The 27,500-nt window shown below is 38.1% G+C and overlaps 1 protein-coding gene across 1 annotated transcript in view; it reads right to left on the bottom strand.

The window, feature by feature from the left end:
- TBL3 (transducin beta like 3) overlaps positions 1–27,500 on the bottom strand; it is an 825,158-nt gene that overhangs the window by 793,263 nt on the left and 4,395 nt on the right. The window contains exon 2 of the mRNA XM_044089118.1: positions 3,950–4,001. Coding sequence (XP_043945053.1) covers positions 3,950–4,001 — 52 coding nt within the window. The remainder of the gene's footprint in view (positions 1–3,949; positions 4,002–27,500) is intronic.

Below are 27,500 nucleotides of genomic sequence, written 5' to 3'. Positions count from 1 at the left end.
CCTATAGCTGTGCCAGTGGGGAGTCTTACTGGGGACCAAGGTTGCGACCAGCCCCGGACTGACTGTGATCTCTATGGGCTCTTGAGGGGAATTGCACTTTACTGTGTCATTTGTTATCCTTTCTCCTATACGAGACGCCCTTTCTGGTGTTAGTGGCGAGGATGGAGGCTCCTTGATTGCTGGGCTAGGGGATGGGCGTCATTTCACATCTCAGAGAAAAGTTACGGCGAGGAGTGTAGTTGAACTCAAGTCCTATTGTTTTCTTCTTAGAAAGTCTGCACTTTACTTTATAGTTCGATATTAGGGTGGGTGAAAAGATTTAAGGTCTGTCCAGTCTGTCTGAAGGCTGCAGCTACCTTTCTTTTCTGTATTCAGTAGTTTCATCTGGCACTCAGTTCATTTTGTTCAGCACTGCACAAAAAGTACTTTCTCACTTCCAAGCCAACATTTGACTTTTCAGCATGGGAAGTATCCCTCCTACTATTCCATCATCCTCTTCAGTTGACTTCCTTCGTTCTACTTTACTACTTCTTAATGACTTTTGTGAACACAAATAATACCCCACTTTCCTTGTATCCTTTGTGGGGAGGGTGGAGGTGCATAATCCAAGCCTATGTAGCCTCTCTTTGCAAGGCTTCCTTTCTATTTTTTTTTACCATCTCATTGGCCTTTCCCTGCACCCTGCATGGCCAGGTCAGTCTCCACTTCCCTTACAATTATGACATCTGGGTTAAACATTCCAAATGAGGCCTTGCAAATAATTTATAGAGTAGGAAAACGTTCCTTCAGGACGCCATGCTCCTGGACATGCAACCCAATATTCTGCTGACCATGGTTGTTGTCTTTTCAACAAGTACCTGAAGGTTCATGAGCAGCATTAAATGTTTTCTACTCTAAGCCATGGCTAGTCTCTTTTTATACTGCCTCAGTTTTCTATTATCCCTTTTAAGTTGGCTTCCCTTAATGCTATTGCTTCTTGTAGGTTGCATGTAACGCATCACTGACACTATTATATCCGCTTCCCTTGATGATATCTGTACTTGTGGATTGTATGTAACACACTACTACTACTATTATATCCGCTTCCCTTGATGATATCTGTACTTGTGGGCTGCACATAATGCATTACTAATACTACTTTCCAGTCTTTTGATATCATGATCAATATTATAAATTTCTCCATTTTTCTCTGCATTGGTTTCAAAAATCCACTTCCTATATATGGTGTGTATTATGGTGTGTATTTGCTAATCAGTACAGACTCTGTTTCTTCCAACTTAAACCATGTTGTTTTGTTTTTCAAAACTTTCACTGATATTTGTACTCTGGTCACTTTTTTAAATTATAATATTGTTTATTCATTTTGTATCACTCCTTTCTTTAAAAAAAAAATATTATATTGTTATCTCACTGATGATGTTTTTGTCTCAGATACTGAAAACAGGATGTTCCAGATGGTTCTTTCTGATTAACAAATGCATTCTTCCTCCTCATTTCTTAAGGATAGTCACCACCTTCTACCTCTTTTTTTTCTGTTGTGCTACCTCTTTCACGATACCTTAAAAGGTGCTGTGGTACCTTTCCAAAACTGTTTTAAGCAGCTCTGTCCCCTAAGAAGCATATCAACTCTAACAGCTCCTTCTATTTTCCATGCCTTATCTTAAACAGCCGCTATTCTGTACTTAAAACTTTCCCAGGCCCTTATCCAGTGATAAGGCTTTGGGCAAATCAGCTGCACATTTCCATGCGTTGTGTAGCTACCTCTGTGGTGCACATGGCATCCCCTTTAACAATCTCTTCTCCTAAGTGTTTCCTGCCCAAATGGAACACTCTGTGCAGAAGCTCCATGCCTCTTCTAACTTGGTTTGCCAGAACTTGGCCTGTTCATTTTAATATCACTCCTGGGACTGTTTCCACCACAATAAGACAGTTATGTTCCAACTTGCTTACCAGCAAACTGCTATCCTGACCAAATCCTCCACGACCACATGCTCCACCCGACCTCCACATCACATTCTCACAAGTAGTCCTCATGCCAGGCCTCATGTGCCTGCCCGATTTATTGTTTCTAAGCAGTCTGTCTAAACATGATGGCCCCATCTCGTAGTCTTTGGCATAGGCAACCACACTTCTCTGCCCATTCCAGTCTCCAAGTCTTGCCTTTTTTTGTTCCTCCTCCTGCTGCTGAGTAGGTCACACCTAAAAAATGTATCTGTCTTTCCGGAATTGTCCATATTTGCCATAAAACCCTTAACTTTCTATTCTCCTCCTTCACTCCACCTGCAGTACTGCCTTTGTCCCCTTCACCTTCTGCCCTTCCCCTAGCATCTTCCCCCTCTCACCTACCTAATTCTGCTGTCAATACCGTATCCTCTTCCTTCATCATGCTTTTTTGGTCTTCTGCTTGCTTTCCCTCCCTTCTTTCACTGCCTCTCTTACTGGCCTCCATCCCTTACTGCCTGCTCTCTGAATCCCATTTCCAAATTACCTTCATCTTTGACTACTGATCTGCCATCCTACAAAAACCTTAAACCGTTCTCCAAGCTCCCAGACCACTCCCTCTCAAGTGATGTCAGCCTCCTGCATATTTTAGAGTCCCCTTCACACAAAAGTCCAAGCTATACTGCTGTCCTGCACCGAACACACATAACTCACTTCTCTCTAGTTCCCTCCTTTGAGTTCTTGCTTCCTCTTGTACTCTCACTTCTCCATCTACTGTCCTGTTCATCCCACTTTTTTGTTCTTATCTAATTTGACTATCTTACTGTTTTTGCTCATTTAGAGCCCTCTAACTGCTTTGAAAAGACTGACTTTCTTTCCTGCAGGGTACTTTTCCACTTGACTACAGCCACCTGTGCCGGGCTGTGCCTGCCTCACCCGGCATTCTGTGCCGGGCCAGGCCTGCCTCACCCGGCATTCTGTGCCGGGCCGTGCCTGTCTCACCCGGCATTCTGCATTGGACTGTGTCTGCCTCACCCGGTACTCTGCACTGGACTGTGTCTGCCTCACTCGGTACTCTGTGCTGGAATGTGTCTGCCTCACTCGGTATTCTGCTTGACCTGGAACTAACCTTTTAAGCAATGTAATGCATCTTAATACAGATGCTCGTGTTCATATTCAGCTACCCAGCTGGGCATCTTTATTGCAATGATGTAACAGGTCTCGTACATTCATCTTTAATGTCAGTGACACAACAGGTTGAACACTTGCCTTTAGTACAGAAGGCTGTGGGTTCTATTGCCATACCAGGTAGATTGACTGCTGACACTTCAGTGTAGCATAAGGGTGGGGGTGCTACACTCCTGAGGGTTTCGTCCATTGGATGGGATGGTAAATCAAGGTCCCCTCTGCTTGAGTTGGTGGAAGCTAGGGTGGATGTAAAATATTTCACAGCACATATCGAAAAAAAAAAAGGGAAGTTCCCTGAAGCCCTGGCCAAATTTTCTCTAGTAGTACTCCGAAAAGAGGTACCAGCTTAGTAAAGAGGTACCAGCTTAGTGGGATTAACTTGGTAAACAAATCATAAATAAAATAAATAATGAAATTAAGAAAGTTTTCTGCCTCAGAATCCTTTTAATCCCAGTCACTTTAGTTCTCCAGTTCCACTGCAAAGAATATCTACATCAGCAATGATATACTGATTGTCCAGTAACTAAGATGAGGTGCCCAAGGCATGTAAGACTTGGCATACAAAATAAACAGCTCGCTGTATTTTCCATTTAGAGTGAAGATGTACAGAAACCTGAAAGCAAGAGAGGTGAGGTGAACCTCTTATAATGGAGGCTAATCAGCATTACCAGCATAAAGTTATTTATTAACTGGCATAAAAAGGAACATTGAATGGAAAGGGAGCCTGTATATCACCTGTATATTATCTGTATATCACCTGTATATCACCTGTATACACCACTCTGTCTACTGTTTAACAAACCAAATGCCTTCGGCCTACCTGCACTTTTCCTCCTTTATAAAACGGTTCGATTTTACTGCATAGTGCATAACTGAAAAAAGACAAAAAGAAAACAGTTTAGGTTATGTTGCAAAACACATTGTCAAACAAAGACAGTGTCATTTTACTCAGTGCGCACCATGCATTTTCACTTTTCTGTCAGAATTTCTTACACACGTCAGTAGATTGGAAAACGTACACAAACGTGCCTTCCAACAATAAGAAGCATGACTTCCCTCACCCTCCAGCATTTTTGTGTTACCAAATCAGATGTCAGGATTTCTGGCACTCTGCTAGAAAAAAAGGCTGCCAATGTCTTGCATAAATCGCTTATTTTCCTTTGTATCAATCATTGCATTCTACCACTCAGTTAGTTTCAATCAAGTCACATTTTAGTATTCAGCATTATAATTCTTAGTCTGCTGTGAGCATTATGTGACTTTACTAGGATAACAAATGACACTAAATATTGCAAAGCCCTTAATTATTAAATAAAACATTCTAATCCTAACAGCTGAGTAGATTATGTAATTTATAGTATTAATACAAATCTGTGTTTATCAATTTGCATGTGAGTGGTATCACACACAGGAGGTAACAGGGCATTATATTCTGTTAATTTGGTTTCATCTGACCTTCATTCAGAGTTAAGTTCTATTGTAATCTAGTATTTATTTATTAATTGACATCAGCAGGAAAGTCCGACTGGGTGGAAGTTTATTTTCAGAGGAGGCCCCGGGGAGAAAAGCTCCACATTATTACAAAACATTTTAAGAACAATAATTTTCCAACCTTCAACAATAAAACAAAAACATCTGCAGATTAAATAATTATAACAAATTAGACATAATATAAACACATTGGTTAAGAACTGAAACAAGGTATACATCAATCATTTAATATTTAGAGAATTTTTAGACAGTTTGTAGAGAAATTAAAGGTAAGTTAGCCTAATACAAACACGAATTGTAATATTAAGTGAGGGAAAAACAGACTTGTATTTATAGAGAAATTCAGTGAAGAGGATTAGATAGCAGAAAGGAAGTAAATGAAGAAGGGAAAGTAAGGAGGTATACGGAATGAAAAGGTACTTGTTCACATTTAGGGATACAGTTTATCCTGGTTTTGAACACAAACAGAGCCAGATTTTTGCTAAAAAGTTGGGAAGGAGGGTATAGATCTGACTGATACAGGTAAGGAGTCAGGCCTTAGCAACCTTGTATGAGTATAGACAATGCCCAGCAGATATGATAGGAGTTTTTGGTCACAGGATTGCATTGACCAACTGGAAACATCTTTGTGTAGAATGTTTTTTTTAGTGCTGGACAGGCAGATGGATGATCAATAAATTTATAGGTGCTAAGAAGGTGTGTGTGTGTGTGTATGTGTATCTGTACAAATTAGATTATACAGGTGTGTGTGTATATATATATATATATATATATATATATATATATATATATATACACACACACACACACACAATGTATACACACACACATATATATATATATATATATATATATATACACACACAATTTATTAAAAGCAAGGCAACTCTGGAACAAGGGGAAATCTCACAGAACAAGAACAGGCACAACTGCAGAATGCCAACGTGAAAATAAGGGAGTATCTGTGTAATATGCAGTAGTTTAGAACGACTTAGGCAACAGAAAGTAGAAAGGGTTGTGGACAAATGCAGGGAGCCTATAAAGAAAAAATAACCAGGAGATTTTGTAGAGATATTCTGGAAATTTTATAAAAAGAAATGGGAAATCAAGAAAACGTACAGATGGAAATATTTATGGAAGACTTGCATATGCCAAGATTAGAGGTAGAGGAGGCTCAACAATTAACATTATTTAACTTATTAAAGTTAAGATAGGAGAAGAGGAGATAAAATGGTGAGGTATAACTAAGCTATAGGAAAGATTCCAGGGACAGGCAGCATTCCAATGGAAGTTATAAAGCTAAAAGGGAAGAAAGTGATAAAATATGGAAGGTTTTAACAGTATTTTAAAAGGACAGGAAGCATCAGCAGTTGAGAAGAAAATTTGCTGTGGCTATAATACTTACAAAAGGTAAATACCTGTGAGATCCAGCTTCATACAGGCCCATTTCAATTTTAAACCAGGTGGTTATAATACCTACAAAAGGTAAAGACCCGTGAGTTCCAGCTTCATATAGGCCCATTTCAATTTTAAACCAGGATTATAAAGTGCTCATGTCTATAATGGCTAAAAAAATGGCAAAAGTGTTGCCAAAATTGAAACATATGGATCAATGCGGTTTTGTGGATGGGAAGAAAACATGTGACAACATAAACGGTACACTGATGATCCAGAGGGAAGCAGAATGTAAGAAAACACCTCTGTTGTTGGTGGGTCTTAATGCAGAGAAAGCATTCAACAGAGTAAGATAGGATTTTATGAGTAAGGCAATAGAAGCATCTGCATTTTCTGACACAATATTAAAGTTAAAGAGGTAATGAGACTATACAAGGGATTGGAGGCAAAAGTCAAGGAGGGTTCCTCTCTGATGAGCTGTGTCTGAACAAAAGAACCAGGCAAGAGTATCCTCTTTCCCCTTTGTTTTTGTGTTATATTTAAACCATTGGTACAGCACACAAAAAGTAAGCCTTATTTGCAGACAACATTATTTTGTACTTGGTAAAACCAGAAACTGACATCTTGCTGTTGTGAGACACTCTGAGATTTAAAATTAATGAAGATAAAACAAAGGTTATAGCTACAAACAATGTACCCACACATTAATTGGTTCAGCATTACCCATATTTATGGGACTATGATAAAATGAAGTATTTAGGTGTATGGATTAAAAAGATTATGTTAAGGCACTTAAGCATATGTGGGAAGAGATAAACAAAAGATAATACAGAAATTCAGAGACTGGAAGCTTTTGCCAAAGGATATGGATAGCATGATACATGCATTAAAAATGTTTTTTGTCCCTTTAAAATTTATGCACAGGTCAGGCATTTTTTGTTATCAACCAGAGGAAAAGTTGTGGATAGTAATTAATAAAGAAATGAAGCATTTTATTGGACAGGGGAAGATGGCAAGTGTACAAGTAGGATAAAATAACCCTCTCAACAGAAGAACGTTTAGGATTACATTGACTTGAAGGGATGCTTCAGCGTTGCACAGTTAAGGCTCTTATATAATTCAAAGTAGAAAGGTGTGATGATGAAGCAGGGTGGTAATTCCAGAAATAAGAAAAGAACGGGATTTTGGAGCAGATCCTTAAGGAGGACAACAGCAGTCATACAGAATATTATAGTCAAAGTAGTTCTTAATATTCTTTCTGCTAAGCCAACATGGGAATGGAGATTCTGCTGATAGGGAGGACTGAAATGACTGCAATTAGGAGTACAGAGAACAGGCAAGGGGGCTGGAATTTACTGAAAGAAGACAGCAAAGGAACCAAAGTATAAGGAACAAATAATCACAGGAAAAAGGAAACAGAATGGGAAGAGGCCAAGAAGATATTTGGACTGCAGGCTAGTGACAGCTTTCCCTATCAGGGATTGATATCGGAGTATATACAAAGAGATAGGGAGAGGGGAATATTAAAAGAAAGACCTGCACTGAATTTTTAACTGAATCTGAAACAGAAGCTGCTGTTAAAAAAAGAGATAATTAGTAGGGTAAATAAAATATTGCACAATAACTATAGGAATCAGTCAGAAAAATAGTGGGTAGAGAGATCAGATATGCAATTCACAAAGAAACAGTATTTATGGCTCTTAAATACACAACAAAATCTAGACGATTTAGGATTTTTGCATGGAAATTTTATATAGATACTTTTATACCACAAGCAGACTCTACAGAAGTTTTCCTCAGGTAGATGACAAATGTTGGAGGTGAAATGGGGAAGAAAGAGGTACCGAGGATCATATACTCTCAGAGTGTAATGAATAGACAGACTTCAAACTTACCTGTATAGTACTCCGTCAGGAATACTGGGCGAGGAAATGAGTGCAACTAAGGAAATTATTTTTTGAGCTGGAATACAGGATCTAACTGCCTAGACATAGTAAGGCCTTGTTAAATGTAATTCCTGCCAAAAAAAGCAATAACCAAGTAATGCAAATCAAAATCTAAACCAAGTTTACCCGAACTAGTGAATATAGTAACAGAGATAAAAAAGAACAGGAAATGGTGTCTTTAGAAAAGGGTAGGAGCAAATTACATAAAAAAATTGGAAATTGTGGGAACAATATATGCAGAAAAATGTTTTGGAGAAGAAATAAGGTTTAAGCTATCCTTGGGTGGCTAGTGACATTACAAATGTTATGCTCGACATGATGACTGCAGTAACGACTATTACACAAATAAACACTCCAACGTTGCACAAGTGCAGGCAACTACACAACTGTTACAGGTGAAGACAATCAGACCACAGCTTACATAACCTCAATATTATCCCACTAAATATTTACCACTTAACCAAACTGACACTCCAATCACAGAGGACATAAGAGTTTATTACATTTTGTCTGTATGAATGATTAAAATACAAACATTGTGCGTTAACCCAATGACCTCTGCTTCTGCTGCACACAAATTCCATTTGAAATTTCCCTACCCTTGTACAAGTGCCTTTGTTCAGCCCATAAGTATATTACTACACAGAAGTATGTTTAGAGAACACTTCTTACAATTCTAAAAACAAACAGTAAAATTATCACTTCACACAGATGGCACATCCCTAGAACTTGAAAATTACTGCTCCATACACTTTAGTCGCTTTAAGACAAATTAATTTTTTTTCTCTCAAGGCGCAAAGGTCTAGCAACACAGGATCCAGACCTTAAAGACCTAATCCAGTCCATAAACTGAGATGATATTGTCGGGGAAGGGTGGTTATATTACATCTGCTGGTGTTCCACAAGGGGTTCAACTATTATTGTCACTTTTCATCATCCATTTTGTGAAAATACTGTGGGTAGCTTTCATTTAAATACAGTACTTTGAGGATTCCACCTTATCTAGTTTCATCAGTTCTTCTTCAGGAGGACAAGACCAACTCTACAGGAACTTTAATTCTCTAAAAAAATTATTAAACTCAGGGGTACTCCTTACCCTCTCTAAACCCAAATGGAAGAGTTTCTGTCCTAAATGTACTCAAACCACGCACTCCAACATAATGACAAAGTAGAGCAAATGACAATTAAATATCTCGGGTGTATAAATAAAACAAACCAGTCAACAAGAACATTTCAAGTTAACCTATTCAAAATTCCTTTCCAAAATATAAGCAGCCAGTTTAGCATTCTTTTCTCACCTTTTCTATGAAACTTTGTTACTTAAAGGAGTCACTGATTACCTCCACAACAAAAGTGTTTTCACATACAAAAGAACCTCCAGCTTTGCAATTCACATGAAATACCAGGGATTCACTGTTTAGCACTATAATAACTAAGCTGGTTAGAGCTCTACAGATAATAAAAACATATCTCCTAAGTTGCCAGTCAAATTTCTTGATTACTGTAAAGAAGACTGTCGGTCAGATGCAGTTTGAATTCCAACACTGTCAAACAATGCGAAATGCATAACTGTAGCACCCAGATGGGTTTGAATCCCACCACTACCAACCAACATAAAGGTAGGAATGTGGACAGGGCTATGTTGTCATGATCCTCTGTACTATCCACCCCTACCACCACTAAAATGCAATCTTTTGAGCTTAAAATAAAATTGTTTAAGCTAAAAAAAACGTAAGCCTGACGATAATTAATGGCATGGTCTCTCTAGCAACATCACTGATGATACAGAGATTAAAAAAGAAGAAATAGTTACATTTTGGGGAAAGACCTATGAAGATCCTGTGGAACATAACAAAAATGCTGAGTGGAAAGAAGATGTAAAAGAAAGAAGTTCAAATGTACAGGATATGAAACTGAGTGAAGTAACTGATAGAGAGATTGAAACAAAGTTAAGAAAAGCTCCTAATTGGAAAACCCTAAGCTCAGATACAGTACCTAGCTTCTGTCTAAAAGTATTAACATCTTTATATGAAGATTTAGCCATGAGTAAGAACTATTTATATGCACACCCCGAATAGACACCAACCTGGTTAACAACAGGAAAAACAATACTCCTACTTAACAGCAAACCAGCAAGCTACCCTAAAAACTATAGGCCAATAACTTGCCTTCCGACGACGTATAAACTATACACTGGAGTTGATGCCAACAGAGATTATAGTCATTTAGAAGAAAGCCCAATCATGGCAATAGAATAAAAGGGTAACAAAAAAGTCATATGGAGCAAAGGATCATTTGTTGTTAAATAAAGTCATAATGAAGAACTACGAAAGGGGAAGAATCTAGGCATGCCATGGATACACTACAAAAAAGCATCTGACAGTATCCCACATTCATGGATAAAAGACTCCTTAAAAATGTACAAGATGCATCCTACACTGATCGATTATTACAGTGACCATGAAACAGTGGCAAACCACTTTGCAGTTAAGCCAGGATACAAATTACTATTACAGGTATAAAAATTCAAAGGGCAACTCTGTCACTGCTGCTCTTTTGCCTTACCCTTAACCCATTAAGCTCTCTACTTAATAGATTAGGTAGTAGTTACAATTTGGCTCCCAGAAAACAAGGTACAGGTCGCCAATCTCTAATCTGAAACCATTGGGACCAGCAGAGTTTTGAATTTCAGAATTTTTCAGATTTGAGGGCCCTCAGACAACGAATTACAAATACAGCTTAATTAGGAGACAAAATTTTAAATTAATGTTTACTGCTAGTAGTGGATGACAAAATAGCAGTGAAACTACACTGCATTGCATAAACCCTGTATGTTGTGCTACGAAGAACTGAAACAACTCATTTTTTTTCAAAATGCACGTTTATTTAACCGAGTAAACTGCCATAATCTGTTGTTCGCTGAGAAATGTATGTTGTTCAAGGCCTGCAATTATCGGATCGCACATTTTCACCATATCGTCTAGGGGATTTTTGCAGTTGTGCTCACAATGTCATCATCATCATCACTATTGTCCTCATGCTCATCTGCATTTAACGCCATTGCAGCAATTGCTACATCGCTCAAGGAATGCACAACAGGTGCATCATTGTCAATGTTTAACATTTCTTCTGTGTCAGCTTCCTTTAAATTGTTCACACTTGTGGACGATAAACTTATGTTACAAGGTTAGATATCTCAACATCAGCAGTGACACAAAATCCTTCAAAGTCTTCATTTGTCAGGTCATTTTCATCAAAAACAAGTAATCTCCGTGGTATCCCCGAAGTCTCAAAACAACCCACTAAAGTGTAGTGGGTCCAAAAACAAAACAGTATAAGAAACTTCTCTGTGTGGAAGATTTTCAGTCCATATATTTCTAGTTAATCACTGTATATTAATCAGATCAGACAATAGTAGTAGAAGTAGCGAACTTAAAACTAGTCAAGTGAAAACAAAACAAAAAATAATAGAAAATATATAATTGTACAGCATTACTAAGTATTCAAAAGTAATCCAAGCAAGGCAAGCAGTCTGTTTCCAGTCGAAAATCCTTTATTAAGTACACAGACAAGCGATCAAAGTAAAACAAAAATAGAGTAATAATTTCCTCACAAGCGTTCTAAATATATATATATATATATATATATATATATATACACTTTTTATCAGGCATGGGAGTGGTTTATTGTGCTGTAAAACAAAGTGTCATTGATACACATGTTAAATTCACATCCCTTCCCCCATCAGTGTGACATTCGAGCTGGTCCTGCCCTACTTAGTAGCTGTCATAATAATATATAACCCTTATGTACTTTAAATAACATTTATAATGATGTGGTACCTCTTACTTAAGTAGATTATTAAGTCTGTGATTTTATCCAAGACAATATACTACGTGGCTGGAAATATATCAACCTTAGGTAGCGTTGTCACCTCACAGTTAGACGTTGCATGTTCCATTCTCAGTTAGAGCGTTTGTGTGTGTCGACATGCGTGAATGGGCATTCCTTCGTTGAAGGTTGTGCGTTAGGCCCGGCAAGCCAGCACGTAAAAATCTACTGCCAATCATTAGCCGACCGGAGTTCCGCTGTGGCGACCCCTAACCGGGAAAAGCCGAAAGACAGTTTAGACTTCTTCAGGTCTGTGTACAAGAACCATAAAAACAATCTATAAAAATATATATAACTGTATAATTAGTTAGTATTGTTATTACACATCATTTTGAATAAAGTGGAAAAAAGAAACAGAAAAAAAAAAATAATAATAAAAAAATAATAACTGTAGGTCAAAGTTTGTGCCAAGCACTAGTTAATGTCGATTTAACTTCCTTCAAAGCATAAGCAACTGTGTAAATGGTATCCTTAATGCTGAAGAGCAGCAAGCATACAGTTTAAAAAATGTTTTTTGTACTTGCTCTTCAGTGATCGTTATTGCAGCCTTGTGACCAGTGAATTTTACGATGCAACATTCAGGGGCAGGTAAATTCCAAAAACATTACTTTTCAGAAGTTCAGCAGGGGGATGTGCAGAGCAGTTGTCCAGGAATAACATTGTACAGTTTTCTTCCTGCCCAACATGCTTACAATGAGCTCAAACACTTCTCTGGTAACCCATGCTTTCTTGTTTGTATAATAATGAATAGGTAAGTGGCGTACACCTTTCAGGCATCTTGGATGTCTGCTTTTCCCAATTACTGCCAGATTCGACTACAGCACTGGCACACCCAAGAACCGTTAACCTATCTTTTAGCATCCTCACAACCTGTTGGCGCTTTCTTGTCAGACATTGTTAATGTTACCCTAGGGAAATAACGCCAGTAGAAAGCTGCTTCATCAGCATCGCACACTTGTTCATGACTTAGGTTTTTGTCAGATATTATCCTAGCACATTCGTCAATGCAATTTTAAGCTGCTTCATAATGAAATTAAACTTTTTCACCACAGTTTTGTAGATATTTTAAATAATTATATTTCTTAAATTTCTGCAACCAACCTTCTGAATATTGTCAGTCACCTTCAATTTTAAGTTCTTCATGATATAATCTTGCTTGTTTCATGAGCAACAAAACCAGTCAGTGGCATACATTCACTTCTTTAATCAAAATAAGGGACTCCAACAGCAGACTTGTAACCAGTGGTGTTCCACAGGGATCAGTCCTGGGACCTCTACTGTTCAGAATCTATTTCTCCAAAGTACAAGCAAAAACTAAAGGTGTGTGGCTGGCAAAGTTTGCTGATGACTGCAAACTGGGAGTGGTCACAGAATCTCCAAATGATGTTGACATCCTACAAGAGGGTCTTACAAAAACAAATGATTGGTGCCAAAGTCATGGCCTTAAACTCAATGCAAACAATGTATTACCATCCATTTTGGTAAGAGCGATGTTCCTGCTAACCACCACATCAACAGCACCACCTTAAGTATGCACTCGGCGGTGAGAGACCTGGGCACACAGATTGACAGCAACCTTACCTTTGACCACCATGTCTCCACAGAGGTAAGAAGGGCATTCTATATTGCTCATCTCATAAGTAAGGGCACTGCCTCCAGAAAAAAAAAAGAAGTTATAACCTCCCTGTATTCTTCCCTCATCAGGGCAATAATGGAGTACTGTGCCCCTTTTGGTATATACCTTTCCAAGCATCTCCAGCAACAGGAGAGATCACAAAGGTTCCTCAGGACAATTCTAGGTCTTCAGCATCTGTCGTACGTGGATCACCTGAAATCACTGTTACTTTATTCTGTTTATTACAGACTACTCAGAGGTTACCTCTGCCTTGCATACAAGGCAAACTCTGACCCTGCTTAATGCAAATGCTGCATGCAAGTGAAATGGTACATGGGTTACTTGCTCTAAAGACCTTAACCTGGTATGTGACATTAATAGAACCTGCTTGAGGGACAGATTTGTCTCTACCACATCTTTGGAACAGACTCCCACTTCATGTCAAACAGAGCACCTCATTGGCCCTCTTCAAACGCAATCTGGACGACTGGCTGGGTAACTGTAAATTCACCCCAAGAGTTCCACCTGTGTCCCTCTTGGACAGTGACAATAGGTGCCGATTGTGGAAATAAAGATAGAACTTGGTTAGGCTTGTAAGGGCCCTAGGGCCATTAGCCTAGTATGTTCCTACAATCCTTTCTTGCTGAATTCACTCCATCAACACAGGGTCAAGGTCTTCATTTTTTCCCTTTTGCAGTGTTTTCCCACCTTTTATTAGTTTATGGTCATCACGGTCACTATAAAACTTGAGTAACTTGTCTTTCTGCTTCTTTAAATCATACACAATGGTAGTTCCGACACCATAGTCTTCAGTAAGTCTCCACACAGACACACCACGATCAAGCTTCTGCAATAACTCCACCTTCTGCATTATTGATAACGACTGATGCTCCATTTTCTTTTCCTCAGTGTTACCCATTGGAGTATCTGCAGCTCTATTAGACATTTTCACAATGAAATTAAAGACACAGCTATAAAGGTATCAGTCAGCAGTGAGCAGCAGGCACACTTACGCACAGATATTAGTACGAGCGCCGCGCAGTGTACAGGGCCCACAAGTGCATGAAAAAAACACATTTCAGAGCATTTCAGATTAAGTATTATCAATCTGTATAAAGATTTCTCATCTTCTGTTTTGTGGATGACTTAAAACTATATAGTTCATCAGATGAGTAACTGAAAGCACAATTGCAAGTGGTCAAAACACAGAGCAGAATTATACCTTCAATGTAACTGTATTAGAAACAAATGCTTATCTACCACTGAATCTTCAGCTATGACTAGTTCTGTTTCTCTTCTACATCTGTGTATAGCATTCTACTGTAATAAATACAGTATTGTATAGTTACTTCAAACTTTTCTTCCAGGGCCTCCTCTGAAAATGGGTTACCCACCCAGTCAGATGTTCCCTGTAACCAAATGCCAAATAAAAACAAAAAACTTTTTCTGATGATATAAGAATGTCATTTGGTCTTGACAAAAGTGCAAAAGCAACATTTAAAGCAGGAAAACTGCAGCACCAGGAAAACATCTGCTTGGGACAAGAATGTGATGTAAAAGAGCTTGAGCAAATGCAAATAAAACTTAGTAAGGAATATTTTAGACTAAAATTAATACTGTAAACAGTGCTAACATATAGGAACAAAGGTCAGCCTATACACCAATTTGCTCTTCTTGTCCTATCTTACAATTTTGGAGTGACTGACTGGCCCCAAAAGGCGATGGATTGGTTGGGCAGAAAATAAGAAGGATGCTTCGTGATTATCAAATGATTTATAAAAATCATTGCATACCAAGACTATATTATTCCCCACTGTGAAGGAGGTATGGGCCTTCTCAAAATTGTTTGTCTGCCTTAAATAGCTAGTGTTTAAACCAGTTTGTACTTATTTGCTAGAAACTGCAGTGTGTTAGGCCTTCTGCCCTTGCTTTGCTGTTTTATGCTTAGACACTACAAACGATAAGTTGCTTATTTTCAACTGTTTCTGCACTTCTGATAAAACAATATTTGTAGCACATCTGTTTTAACTGTGCAACTGTTTTTTAGGCCTAGTGAATTCAATCCTTACCTATGAAGCTTGGTGGCTTTGGAGTTGTCCACCTTTACTATACAGAACATACACACATCCAAAGTTCCAAATAATCCAAAAGAAACACACCAAACACCAGGAAAAAGATAGATATAACTTTTTACTGATGCATTCCGGTACCATGGCGTTCGCCTTCAAAGGAATAACCATTTCCATCAAACAGCTGCTCATATGCTCATCCATCATCAATTTTAGAATTGCTTTCAACCAATGATCTTTATACATCCATTAAAACAGTATCAAAACACTTAAAGTGCCCCTTCTATATTGCCTGTATGAACATATAAACCATGCATAAAAACACATGTCCCTTCATGGATTAAACATATACAAAATTGTTGCCCTTCATTGTATATGTGCTCTGATTATACAAATGCCCCAATGTCTCAGACACCCAAGAAATTCCACTGACTGACCATAAAGGACAGGAGAAAGCATTCATGAATGATTTCTACGTGCCTCAATATGATTGATATTATTAATATTTAACTGCTTTAACACCATGTTGTTCACTGGGAAACAGAATTGTTATATCAGAACATAACTTTGTCCTAACAGAACTGAGAGTTCAAATTCAATTCTAAATTCAATCCCCTGGGACAAAGTGTTCTGTAATTTATAATGCATTTGGACTCCAACTGAAGTAACCTGTCTACCAAAATATCCCCACTGTTTAATCTTGGTTTGGCTAGCACACTAAAAAAGAAAGGTTTGGCTAGCACACTAAAAAAGAAAGACTCTTTAGAACCCCCATGTTTTCGTATAAAATGATCTGCCACAGGCCTCTCCACTCTAGCTCTCCTGATATCACCCCAACGTTCCATCATTCTCCTCTTTATAGATCTTTTGGTCTGCCCAATATACCATTTGGTGGGTGTACAACTGCATCCAATTATGTACACAACTCCCTTTGGGTCACAATTATATAGGTCCATAGCATGTTTTCCCATTAATATTCTCCCCATCCAAAATCCTGATGTTCCTACAAACCATACATCTGCCGCAGGGAAAACTGCCCTTCCTGTCAAAGGCAGGACTCAGTTTCCTCATACATAATAATTCCTTTAAATTTTTAAACCTTCCATATGAGAAGGTAACCCTGTGTGGAAAAATGTCCCCATATTTTTCATCACCAAGGACAATGGGCCAATACCTATTTATCAGTTGTTTCAAAATGTCAGAAAATAGAGAAAATTTGTTTACAAAAAATAAGGGGTCATGCGTTTCCACCCTAGTCAGCTCCTTTTCCCTATGCATGGGGGTTCCACTCTCTCCAAGTCCTGTCTCATGTGCCTTTTTTAACTCTGTTTTCTGCTGACGTCAGAATACTGTTTTTATACCCCCTACTAAGAAGTCACTCTATCACTACCCTAAATTCATTGAATAAATCCTTCTAGTCAGATGTGTTATTCGCTAACCGTAAAAATTCACCATAGGGTAGAGAATCCAAAAGATGGGGGGGCATGCATGCTATTGGCAGTTAAAAAATTATTAACTGCGGTGTATTTTTTTATGAGGTCTAAACGCTATTAGAAATTTGTCATCCACATAAAATTCCAAGTCCAGGTACTGGATGGATGTCCTACTTGTTTTAAATGTAAACCCAAGGCCATGTAAAAAATATATGAAGAGGATCACCAAAGGAACACTGCAACACTAAATCCAGAAAACGTACTGAAAAAAGTTAAAGCGCTTTCATCAAAATCACAAGACTTCATCAGAACAAGAACATACAAAAAATGCCATATTTAAATACTCTAACCCTTACAGCCATTGGTTGACAAAGCAAACATCATTTCCTGTAAAATAATTAAGCAGTTTAAAAAGATGGTAACACATAATCACAGTAACTGCCCACTACAACACACCAATTGCCACCTACCAACCACAAAGACATTAATGTATTATGTATTGAAGTATGATTTAAAACACAGATCCTGAATAAAATCACATAAAAAAGCTGATTTTAGTTTTAATACAGAACTAATGGATAACTTGTCATGGAGCCCAGGTGGTTGACATGCATTTAATTTGATCTGCCACTTGAGCTCTAAATATTCAAGGAAGTCATCGTCGGGCCACCCTCGTAGACCCAGATCTACTTGTTCAAGTACAAAAAATTTAAAATAATGTGTCGGGTGTACCTTTATATGCTTAAATAAAGCATTGGTTTCTTTATTTTTTAGTATATCATAGTTGTGTTAATATATTCTTTGTCTGAGGGATCTGACTGTCTCCCCACATAGTAGCCCTCACATAGCATACAGGCTGCAATATACACCACTCCCTTGGTGTAACAATAACACTTCTTATTAGTAGTAATTCTACCAAAGTTCCTGACTCTAATGGAATCAGTGTCCAATATATAGGGGCATTGTCCACACCTCCCACATTTAAAAGTCCCACCTAGGCCCAAGGCCATATTCATTCTTTTCTAACCCTTGTATAAACCCTTCTAACTCCTCCACTTCCCCCTTACAAACAAAAATTACATTGTCTATATAACTTTTAAAACATACTACTCTATTCTTGTAAAACGCAGTGTTGAAGATTTTAGTTTTCTCAAAAAAAATCCATAAATGAGATAGCATACACTGAGGTGAAAGTCGCCCCCATTGCCGTTCTTTCCCTTTGCAAGTAATAAGTATTATTAAACTTGAAGCAATTGTGTGTTAATGAGAACTTCAACAGGCGAATTAAGAAATCTGTTCGAGGACCCTCCCCTAATGTCTTCTCAATAGTTTCCAGGCCCCACATATGTGTTATGTTCTTGTATAGCAATTTTACATCCGCACTTGCCCAGTAGTCGTCCGAAGACCACTCAAGGCCACCTAACATGTTAGACAGCATGATTCCATTCTTGATGTGGGAACTGACCTTACTTAAATGACCCTTCAAATGAAAGTCCAAAAATAGCCCGACATTTTGTCGAAAGGCCTCCTTTCCCGACACTATTGGTCTTCCTGGAGGATTGCTCATACATTTATGTACCTTGGGAATCATTTTAAACAATGCATCTCTTGGACGTTTGATGTACAGTTTTTGAACATCAGCTGCATTCAAAAAACCCAGTCTCTCCCCTCTTTCTAATATTTCCAATAGCGTTTCATTAAATTCCCTCACTGGATTCCTATCCAGCTTAATATACACTGACTGGTCCTCTAATAATGTGAGAGCCATGTTGTTGTACTGTGTGATATGCATAAATCACCCAGTTGCCTCCCTTGTCCGCCTGCGTGAAAATGTATTCACCATTACATTCCCACAAACATTGTAGTGCCCCCTATTGATCTTTTGATAAATTATAGGGCCCAACATGTTTTTTAAATTTGTCATATTCCACCTCTGCTTGTTTACATAACACGTTTTCAAACATAATTATGTTGGCTGATAACTTAGGTGGCATAAAGGCACTACAGTAAGGTACAGAAGGTAAAACCATTTTCCCATAGCCAGTGAAAAATTCACCGACTTCATTCTCTCTGGGCTGTGATCTTTCTCCCACTTCATAATCATAAATAGAAACATTTAATAATGGATCATCCTCACACAGGACAGTGGCCTTGTCCAGAACATGCTCCCCTGAATTTTCATCCACCTCACTCATAACAGTATGCTCAACATTGCATTTACTAGTTATACCTTGTTTGTTTTCAAAAAATACCTTTAAATGCAACTTACGGCAAAATCTAGAAATGTCCATGAACACATTCGACAAGCTTGGAAAACAAGTAGGGATAAATTTGGGACATTATTTTCAAATTGTCATTCTGTCCCTCTATGATACCCTTTGGCGCAATGATAGTCTCTACACAGTCCAAAACATGTGAAGCTTTCTTAGTACCTCCTCCTCCTGCTCCTATTCCTGTTGTTACGGCTCTGTTGACTCCCCTCCATCTGCCTGGCATTGTCGTCAATGGAACCTCTCTTCCATCCTTGCCCACGGCCTTTGCCACCTCCTGAATTCTCTTTTTTAGCACTGAAACCTCTGACTCCTCATTGAGCTCCTCGAAGGATACGCTTTTTTTTACTGCTACCAGAGGCCATGCCCCCGGATGATACAGAAGAGTCGCGAAAGTCTCTGCTGCTCATACGTCTGTTTTTCTGTCTTCCTCTTGGTTCTTTTCGCTGCCAAGAAGTGATGATGTTATTCTGATAGTCTTTCATATCCTTTTGTAACTTCCCCTTCTTTTGATCTGTAACTGCCTCCTCGACCCTCTCCTTCATTTATTTCACTTGATTTTCAAATACCACGTTAGAAACCTTCTCCGACAGCTCTACCTGGACTCTTAGGATCTCAGCTCTCAATTTCTCCTGCTGCTTCAAATTGCGCTTGACTAGCACGCTCACCCAAACTGTCGTGCAAGCCAATGAGGCAGCATTCCACTCATTCAACAAATCAATTTCGTCCTCCATAAAGTCAAAGGCGGGCAATTTATTTATTCTAAGGCCCCTGGGTGTTCGATCTAATGCCAAATACTTTTCCAACAATTTTATGTCATAATATAAAAAGTTACCTCTTTCGTAAGCAGTTTCTCAAATTTCAAAAAATCCACTCCATTGGAGCTAGTCTCACCCGTTGATAGCGGATCCCTCTCCACCAACCTGGAATCACTTTCTTTCCAAATGTCCGCACAATTAAAACGGGAAACATCCGCTGCCATAATCCTCTCCCTTGTGGAAAAAAGACTTGCAGAACATACACAAATACAATGAAGGGCAACAATTCTGTATTTGTTTAATCCATGAAGGAACATGTGTTTTTATGCATGGTTTATATGTTCATACCGGCAATATGGAAGGGGCACTTTAAGTGTTTTGATACTGTTTTAATGGATGTACAAAGATCATTGGTTGAAAGCAATTTTAAAATTGATGATGTATGAGCATATGAGCAGCTATTTGATGGAAATGGTTATTCCTTTGAAGGCGAAAGCCGTGGTACCGGAATGAATCAGTAAAAAGTTATATCTATCTTTTTCCTGGTGTTTAGTGCGCCTCTACTATACATTTCAAATTGGACACTCACCCCAGTCCCATTACATCAGCTCATTCCACTGAGTGTAGTGATATCAGCTGTGAAGGCCCAACCCTTTAGCTTCTTAACCTTGAATTACCTTCTTTCTCCTCACTTTCTACTTACAAAACTTGTGCCCTTTCCTACTTCATTTTGCTTGTATTTAGGTGTTCAACTGCAGTTAGTTTGCTGTATTTGCTACTGCTTGTTGGTAGCCTTATACTTCATTTGAGCTGCTTTTCGCTGTTGTGATTGTGAGTTAATTTATCACATTTACACTGTTTTACAGCAAATTCTCTGATTAACTGTATTTCATTGTTACATACTGCAAATCATTACGGTTTAATTGCATTTTACTGCATTTCATTACTGTTTAACTGTTTTTTTTTCATACTGTGAGTTCTGTTTTTTGTCTGTAGTGGTTAATATGAGTTTCTTTACTGTTTTCTTAACCCTTAAAGTGAGTAGCATAGTCTGATACGTTTGCTTCATCCAGAGCTGCAGCTGCACTATTTTTAACCCTTTGTGAGGGATTCCAGCGACAAATTCTCCCTTAATAGTACTTGTGTGATCACCTAGTAGTACTACTCTTAAACTTTCCACCCTTTACCCTCTTAGAAACTGGAGGAGAGAGACCAAAGAAATCTGACAAATATGGATGGCCAATTTCCTACACTTTCTTCTGCCAGTTTGGTTGATATGGGCATCCTGAGACAGTGTAGCAACTGCCTCATGTACACAGACAGCCCTCTACTACTACCACCTAGGAACACAATTTGTAAGAGATGCAGTTACATTAAGATCCTAGAGCCAATGTCTCACTCTCTCTTGCAAGCCAGTATATCTGGTACTGAGAAGGTTATCAACATAAACATCACACCTCAACCACCATCCACACTTATGCAACACACACTCACATATATGGAGGTCCTCAACAAAAACATACCCAAACAGAAGAGACCTCAGAGACAAAAACACATGCGAACTCCACTGCACACCTGTGTCTCACAGCCGCTAAGGTCTAAACACAGACCCAACATATTAGTCATAGGAGACTCCATTGTGAGACCCACAGATGTACCCTCACCAGGCTGGATAAGGAGAAAGTCATGGTTGTTTGTCTGGTGCCAGAATTCACCGTATCACCCATGCACTCAAGTCTCTCAACAAAAGCTACTGTTATGACTCTGTCATAGTGTTGGCGTGAACGTCTTGAGACGTACCTCTCAGGACTACATGAAGAGAGAAATGATAGAGCCCGCTGAATGTGTGTCCCAGGCAGGTATGTTCCTAGCCTTAAGCAGCATTCTACCGTCACCCAGAATGATGCCGCAATACAAACAGAAAATGATTGACTAACAATTGGCTTAGTTTCTGAAGTCATTCCAAGGGGATCCAATGAAGACATGATTGACAAACCACGATGCTTTGCCAGAGATGGCTTCCATCCGTCTCCCTTGGGCTTCAGGCTCCTGGCAAAGGCTCTTGACTCTCCCAATAGTACCTTTTTTAGGCAAAGCCATGAGGTCAAAACTACCAACATGAAAATTTCATCAAAACGCAAACTAAAGGCCATTCTGCTAAATGCTAGGAGTCTAAATAAGAAACTGCAATTGTTGCAAGCATTATTAACCCTGGAAGATTCTGACATTTGTGCAGTCACAAAAACCTGGTTCAAAGCTGCGGAGAGCACCCCAGCCATACCAGGTTACTCATCCTATCATACATTTAGACCCTAAACCATGGGTAGCAAAGCAAAAGGAGGCAGAGTTGCAATACATATAAAAGACATACACACCTCCAGGTTGGTTAAACAGTATGATGCACAGGAGACACTCCAGGTGCAGTTAACAACTGAAAAGACCCCTATTCAAATCATAGCTAGCTACAGGCCCCCAACTTTGACTCAAGATGCCCACTCCATCTATCTGGACCTCTTCAAATCTATCATGATTCAACCCTTTACCCTGATCCTGGGCAACTTTAACTATCCAACTATAAGTTTGGAAGAAATAGTCATGCCAAAACACAAATGCCCAGAGATTCATTGATTTCGTCAATGCAAATGCCTTGGACCAGTTGGTCGACACCACCGCAAGAGGTGAAAACATCTTGGACTTGGTATTAACCAACATGAGTAACCACTGCAGCATCCTTACAGTGTCATCATCCCTGGTAAGATCCAACCACAAAGCGGTCACTTTGAAAGTCACCATATCCCCCTACCCACCCCCCAACTAGGGTCAAACAAAAAAAAACTTCTCCAAAGCTGATTACAACCTCCTGAGGGAAAGTATAAACAGCTTCACAGTCCCCTCCCTTCCATAGGAACTGGGACATATATCTAAACCTACATCAAGAATGCCCAACAGAATGAAATCATCCTCCTCAAGGAAGAGTAAACCTGTCTGGTGAACGTCTGCAATAAATAAACTCTATAATTAAAGGAAAAAAATTGTTGTCCAGGAGCAAGAATAAGCAGGTGCCTAACTGGAAGCAATCTCTCCTTAGCCTGAGCAAGCAAATAAGAGCACTAGTGAAATCCTCCAAAGCAAACTGAGTCCAAACTAGCCACATCTACTAAAGACAATCATAAGTCCTTCTTCACATATGTCTGCAATCTCAAGGGAAGCACCCAGATCTGCTCAGAACTGGTAGTCAAGGACACCACATACACAAACGCCACAGATATAGCCAACCTGTTGCTAGACAGGTTTAGCGAAAACTTCACCCATTTGTCCCCTCATCAGTAAAACAGGACATCCCCACTACCTGTCCCTCTCCCCTTATCTCTAAGGAGCAAGTCCTCACTGCTCTTTCCATGGCAAAAAAATTCAGCTTCCATGGCACCTGATAACATCCCAGGCTGCATCCTACATGAACTCAGGCAGGAACTTGCAGCACCATTAGGCACCCTATTTAACCAAAGCCTAAGTACTGGCTTTGTCCAAGCCGAGTGGAGGACGGCCACTGTCATCCCTCTGCACAAAGGTGGAGCATCCACCGATCTAGGAAATTATAGACCCATCAGCCTAACTAGCCTGATCTGCAAGGCCATGGAGCAGATTATCATGGACCTCATTAACAAGGACATTGGCAACCTTCAGACACTTGATCCCACACAGTTTGGTTTCGTCAGGGGGAGGTCATGCCTGTTAAATTTGGTTGACTTCTTTGAGACAGTCACCAAGGCCATGGATAAGGGAAGACAGTGCACACTGCCTACCTTGACCTGGCCAAATCTTTCAATACTATTCCCCATTCAGGTATAATAGATAAACTGTCAACTAGGCATCAATCCATACATTGCCAGATGGGTAGCAAACTGGCTCACTGATTTGAAGTCAAGAGAGGGGAAGCCACCTCAAGCAGTAGATCCATTACGAGGGTGTACCCCAGGAATCGGTCTTGGGGCCTCTGTTGTTTGGGATATTATAGGGTGCAGGCCAAAACCAATGGGATATGGCTGACCAAGTTTGCAGATGACTGCAAGCTGGGTGGTGTCATCAATTCCCCTAGTGATATGGACATCCTCCAAGAGGGTCTCACCTGAACAAATGACTGATGCCAGAAACATGGCCTCAAACTGAATTCCAAAAAATGCATCATCATCCCCTTTGGGAAGAGTGATGTCCCCAAAGATGTGTCCCTTTTGTGAAATAGACTCCGTCTCAACGTCAAACAGAGTACCTCATTAACCCTTTTTATGCGCAACCTGGATAACTGGATGGGGAACAGAAAATACACCCCTGGTATTCCACCTGTGTCCCTGCTGGACAGTGGCATAGGGTGCTGACTTGTTGGAACATGGGTTAAATTCTGGCTAGGCTTGTAAGGGCCTCAGGGCCAATAGCCTAGTAACTTCCGATAATCCTATGATTGGAGCTTGATATAATGGTTAAAGTGTTTGACTCAGTCACAAGGTACAGTGTTTTGATTCTTAGCTTGGGGAAAGAAATTGGCTAGACTTACAATGGACTAATAAAAATGCTAGCCTAGTAATTAGCTACACTTACGAAACGATGAATTTAAGGAAAAGGGAAAATGGGAATTTTAGAGTGATTTGTGTAAATGTGAATAATATTAAGAATAGGGACTTTGGAGAGGTGTAATACAGAAGACATAAGACTGCTTTTTAAAATGAAGAAAGAATACAGAAAAACTATGGGGAGATAATCTGAAATTTGGGAAATGAGAGATATTCTGAAACAGCCTTATTCTGTAGAAATACAGTAAATATATTACATGTAACGTAAGCAAAAATGGAAGATTAACCATTGTGGATTTACAATGGAAAGAACAAGTGTATGGAATTATAACATTATATGCCTATACTACTGGTAAAGAAAGTCTAAAATCTGATTACATAAGCTTTCCCTACCTAGTAATAAATATGAACAGTATAATAGCAAGAGATTTTAATTGTGATTTAAAAGGCAAGCATAAAAAGAAAAGAATGACATAAAATAAGAAGTTATAAGATGTGGTAAATTAAAACTTTGGGGAAAAAAATTCATGAACTTATAAAAGGGGTATGTATAGAATTGAAACAAATTATTTAATAGTATCAGAATGTTTAGTTATAGGAGAAGGGGAGGCAGCTGAAGCAAGATTTTCTGATCATCTTGCAATATGGCTAGAGATAAAGGAAAAGGGATATTTAAAATAGGTAAAGGAATAAAATTAAATGAAGAAGGAAAGAGATTAGTAATGCTATTATCATGAGAATATTTCATAAAAATTGGTCTGAATGGCGAGTGGTATTTAAGGAAAAATATAAACAAAAGGTTTTTGTTTTACAGTGGAAATATGATGTGAGAAAAGTAGAGAAAGAAAAATATAAAATAACTTCTAATGATGCATTTGAGGATTTAGAACATAACGACAAAGTACTTTGACAAAGATACAGAATTATATGAAAGAAATCAAGAAAAAAAATGCAAGAATTGTAATATAAGCAAAGATATTTTTACAAGGAAAAAGAGATGAAGTATTGAGTTACTGGTAGTATAATGAGAGAAATAAAAAATGTAAAAGGAGAAATAGAAAGAACTCAGGAAAAGATTGCAAACAGTGTAGTACAATTTGCACAATAAATGTTTAAAGAAAAAAGAAGTAGGTAACGAAAAAAATGGAAATTAAAAGGTTAACAGAAAAAAAAAAGATAATAAAGAGCTGGAAAACGAGATTTCTTTAAATGAGCTAGATAAAGTATTAAGGCGAGTAAATACAGATTTAGCTGCAAAACCAGATGGAATAGGGTAAAAAATGTATAAATTTAAGGGACTGGCAACAAATATTAATGATTTTGAATGAATTGTTAAATGAAGGTTTTAAGAATTATGTACTGGAATACTTAAATTCATAAAGGAGAAGGAAGATAGTATTGAATAATAATAATTAAGATCTTTATAAAAATATATACAAAAGACATTTGAAACTAAAATGGAAAATATTATGGAAGATAGCATATACAGTATAAAGGGGAAGGGTTGTCAAGAATTATTAATGATCATTAGAAAAACTGGATGATATTATGAACAGAAAAGAAGAGGTGGAAATCATGATAGGAAACCTTAATAAAGCATTTAACACAATTGGACATGAACACTTATCGGAAATAACGAAATATAATATAAATGAGAAATTTAGGAAATTATGTTAAGTCAGCATACAGTAATAATAAAGTAAAAATACTTGTGAATGTCTGGTTAAACCAAGAGCTACGTATGAAGAGCTGTGTGAAGGATGTCCAATGAGGCGTATACTCTTTGCATTAGTTATGAATGTGATGGTATGTGAAATACATTATAAAATGAAGGAGGTGGGCTACTTAACACCTGAAGAGTTAAGAATTCCAGTTCTGTTAACATATGCACTTGACATTATAACTGCAAAAAACAAAATTTGGATAAAAGAAGAAATACTTTGCACAAATGGGTGCCTAGAGATGGTAGGGATGGCTTTAAATAAAGAAAAAAGTAAAGGTCTATGTGATGCAGAAAAGACTGGGGGGTTATATTTTACAACAAATGAAACTTCTGTGTTAGGTATAAAACTTGAAAATAATGATGCAAGTAGAATTTAGTGGGAAAAAGAACAACAGAAATTAATCAAACCTGTCTTTTCTGGAGAATATATAAATCATCATTCAGTACTGGTGGGAAAATAAAACACTTAGCAAGTGTATTTATGTTGCAAACAGTATTTAAAAAAGAATTATTGCAGATAATTGTATTTATGTGGGGTTCTAGATCAAGTCCAGTAACAACAGGAGTGTTGTACGTAAATAACGAAGGAGAAGGTTTACGGTTAATTAACCCAGTGGTATATGCTGCTTCCTTAAATTTGTACAAAGTGTATAAATGAAAAATATGAGAGATTGGTAGCAAAATTGTATAAATATAAATGATAAATTTTGGGGTACAGTAAAAAAAAAAAAAAAAAAAGGAGAAAACTACTGTATAAATGAGGAAATAAATATTTCCAAGAAAAAATATTGTTGGGAAAATAAATATTGATGGTATAGAAACGTACGGTATAAGAACGTAAAAACATTACTATGTAAAACAATGGGAAAATCTAAAAGGTGAAAAAATTAAAGCTATAAAAATAGGAAGCAAATAGTGTCATCAGAAAGTAGAATTTTAAGATCTGTCTTTGTGGAGACTGGCAATAGATAAATTGCCAGTAAAAGGAAATATGCCATATAAGAAGAAAAGTGATAGAATATGTCAAATTGTCAAGAAGAAGAAACAATGGAACATGTCATTTTGAAATGTAAAAGAATAAAAAGTTATGGGGAAACTATGTAAAGAAGATTTATTTTAAGATATAAAAGAAGTGGATAAAATAAATATGGATATTATAAGAATAGAAGTAAAAAATATGTTAAAATAACAGATTAATGGGTTATATGGAATGAA

This window comes from Protopterus annectens, chromosome 12.part0 (assembly GCF_019279795.1).
Source record: "Protopterus annectens isolate FY-2018-M chromosome 12.part0, PAN1.0, whole genome shotgun sequence".
In the NCBI taxonomy this organism is placed as follows: Eukaryota; Metazoa; Chordata; order Ceratodontiformes; family Protopteridae; genus Protopterus; species Protopterus annectens.
The sequence above is the reverse complement of the archived record's forward strand: the minus strand, read 5'-3'. Positions and strand labels throughout refer to the sequence as shown.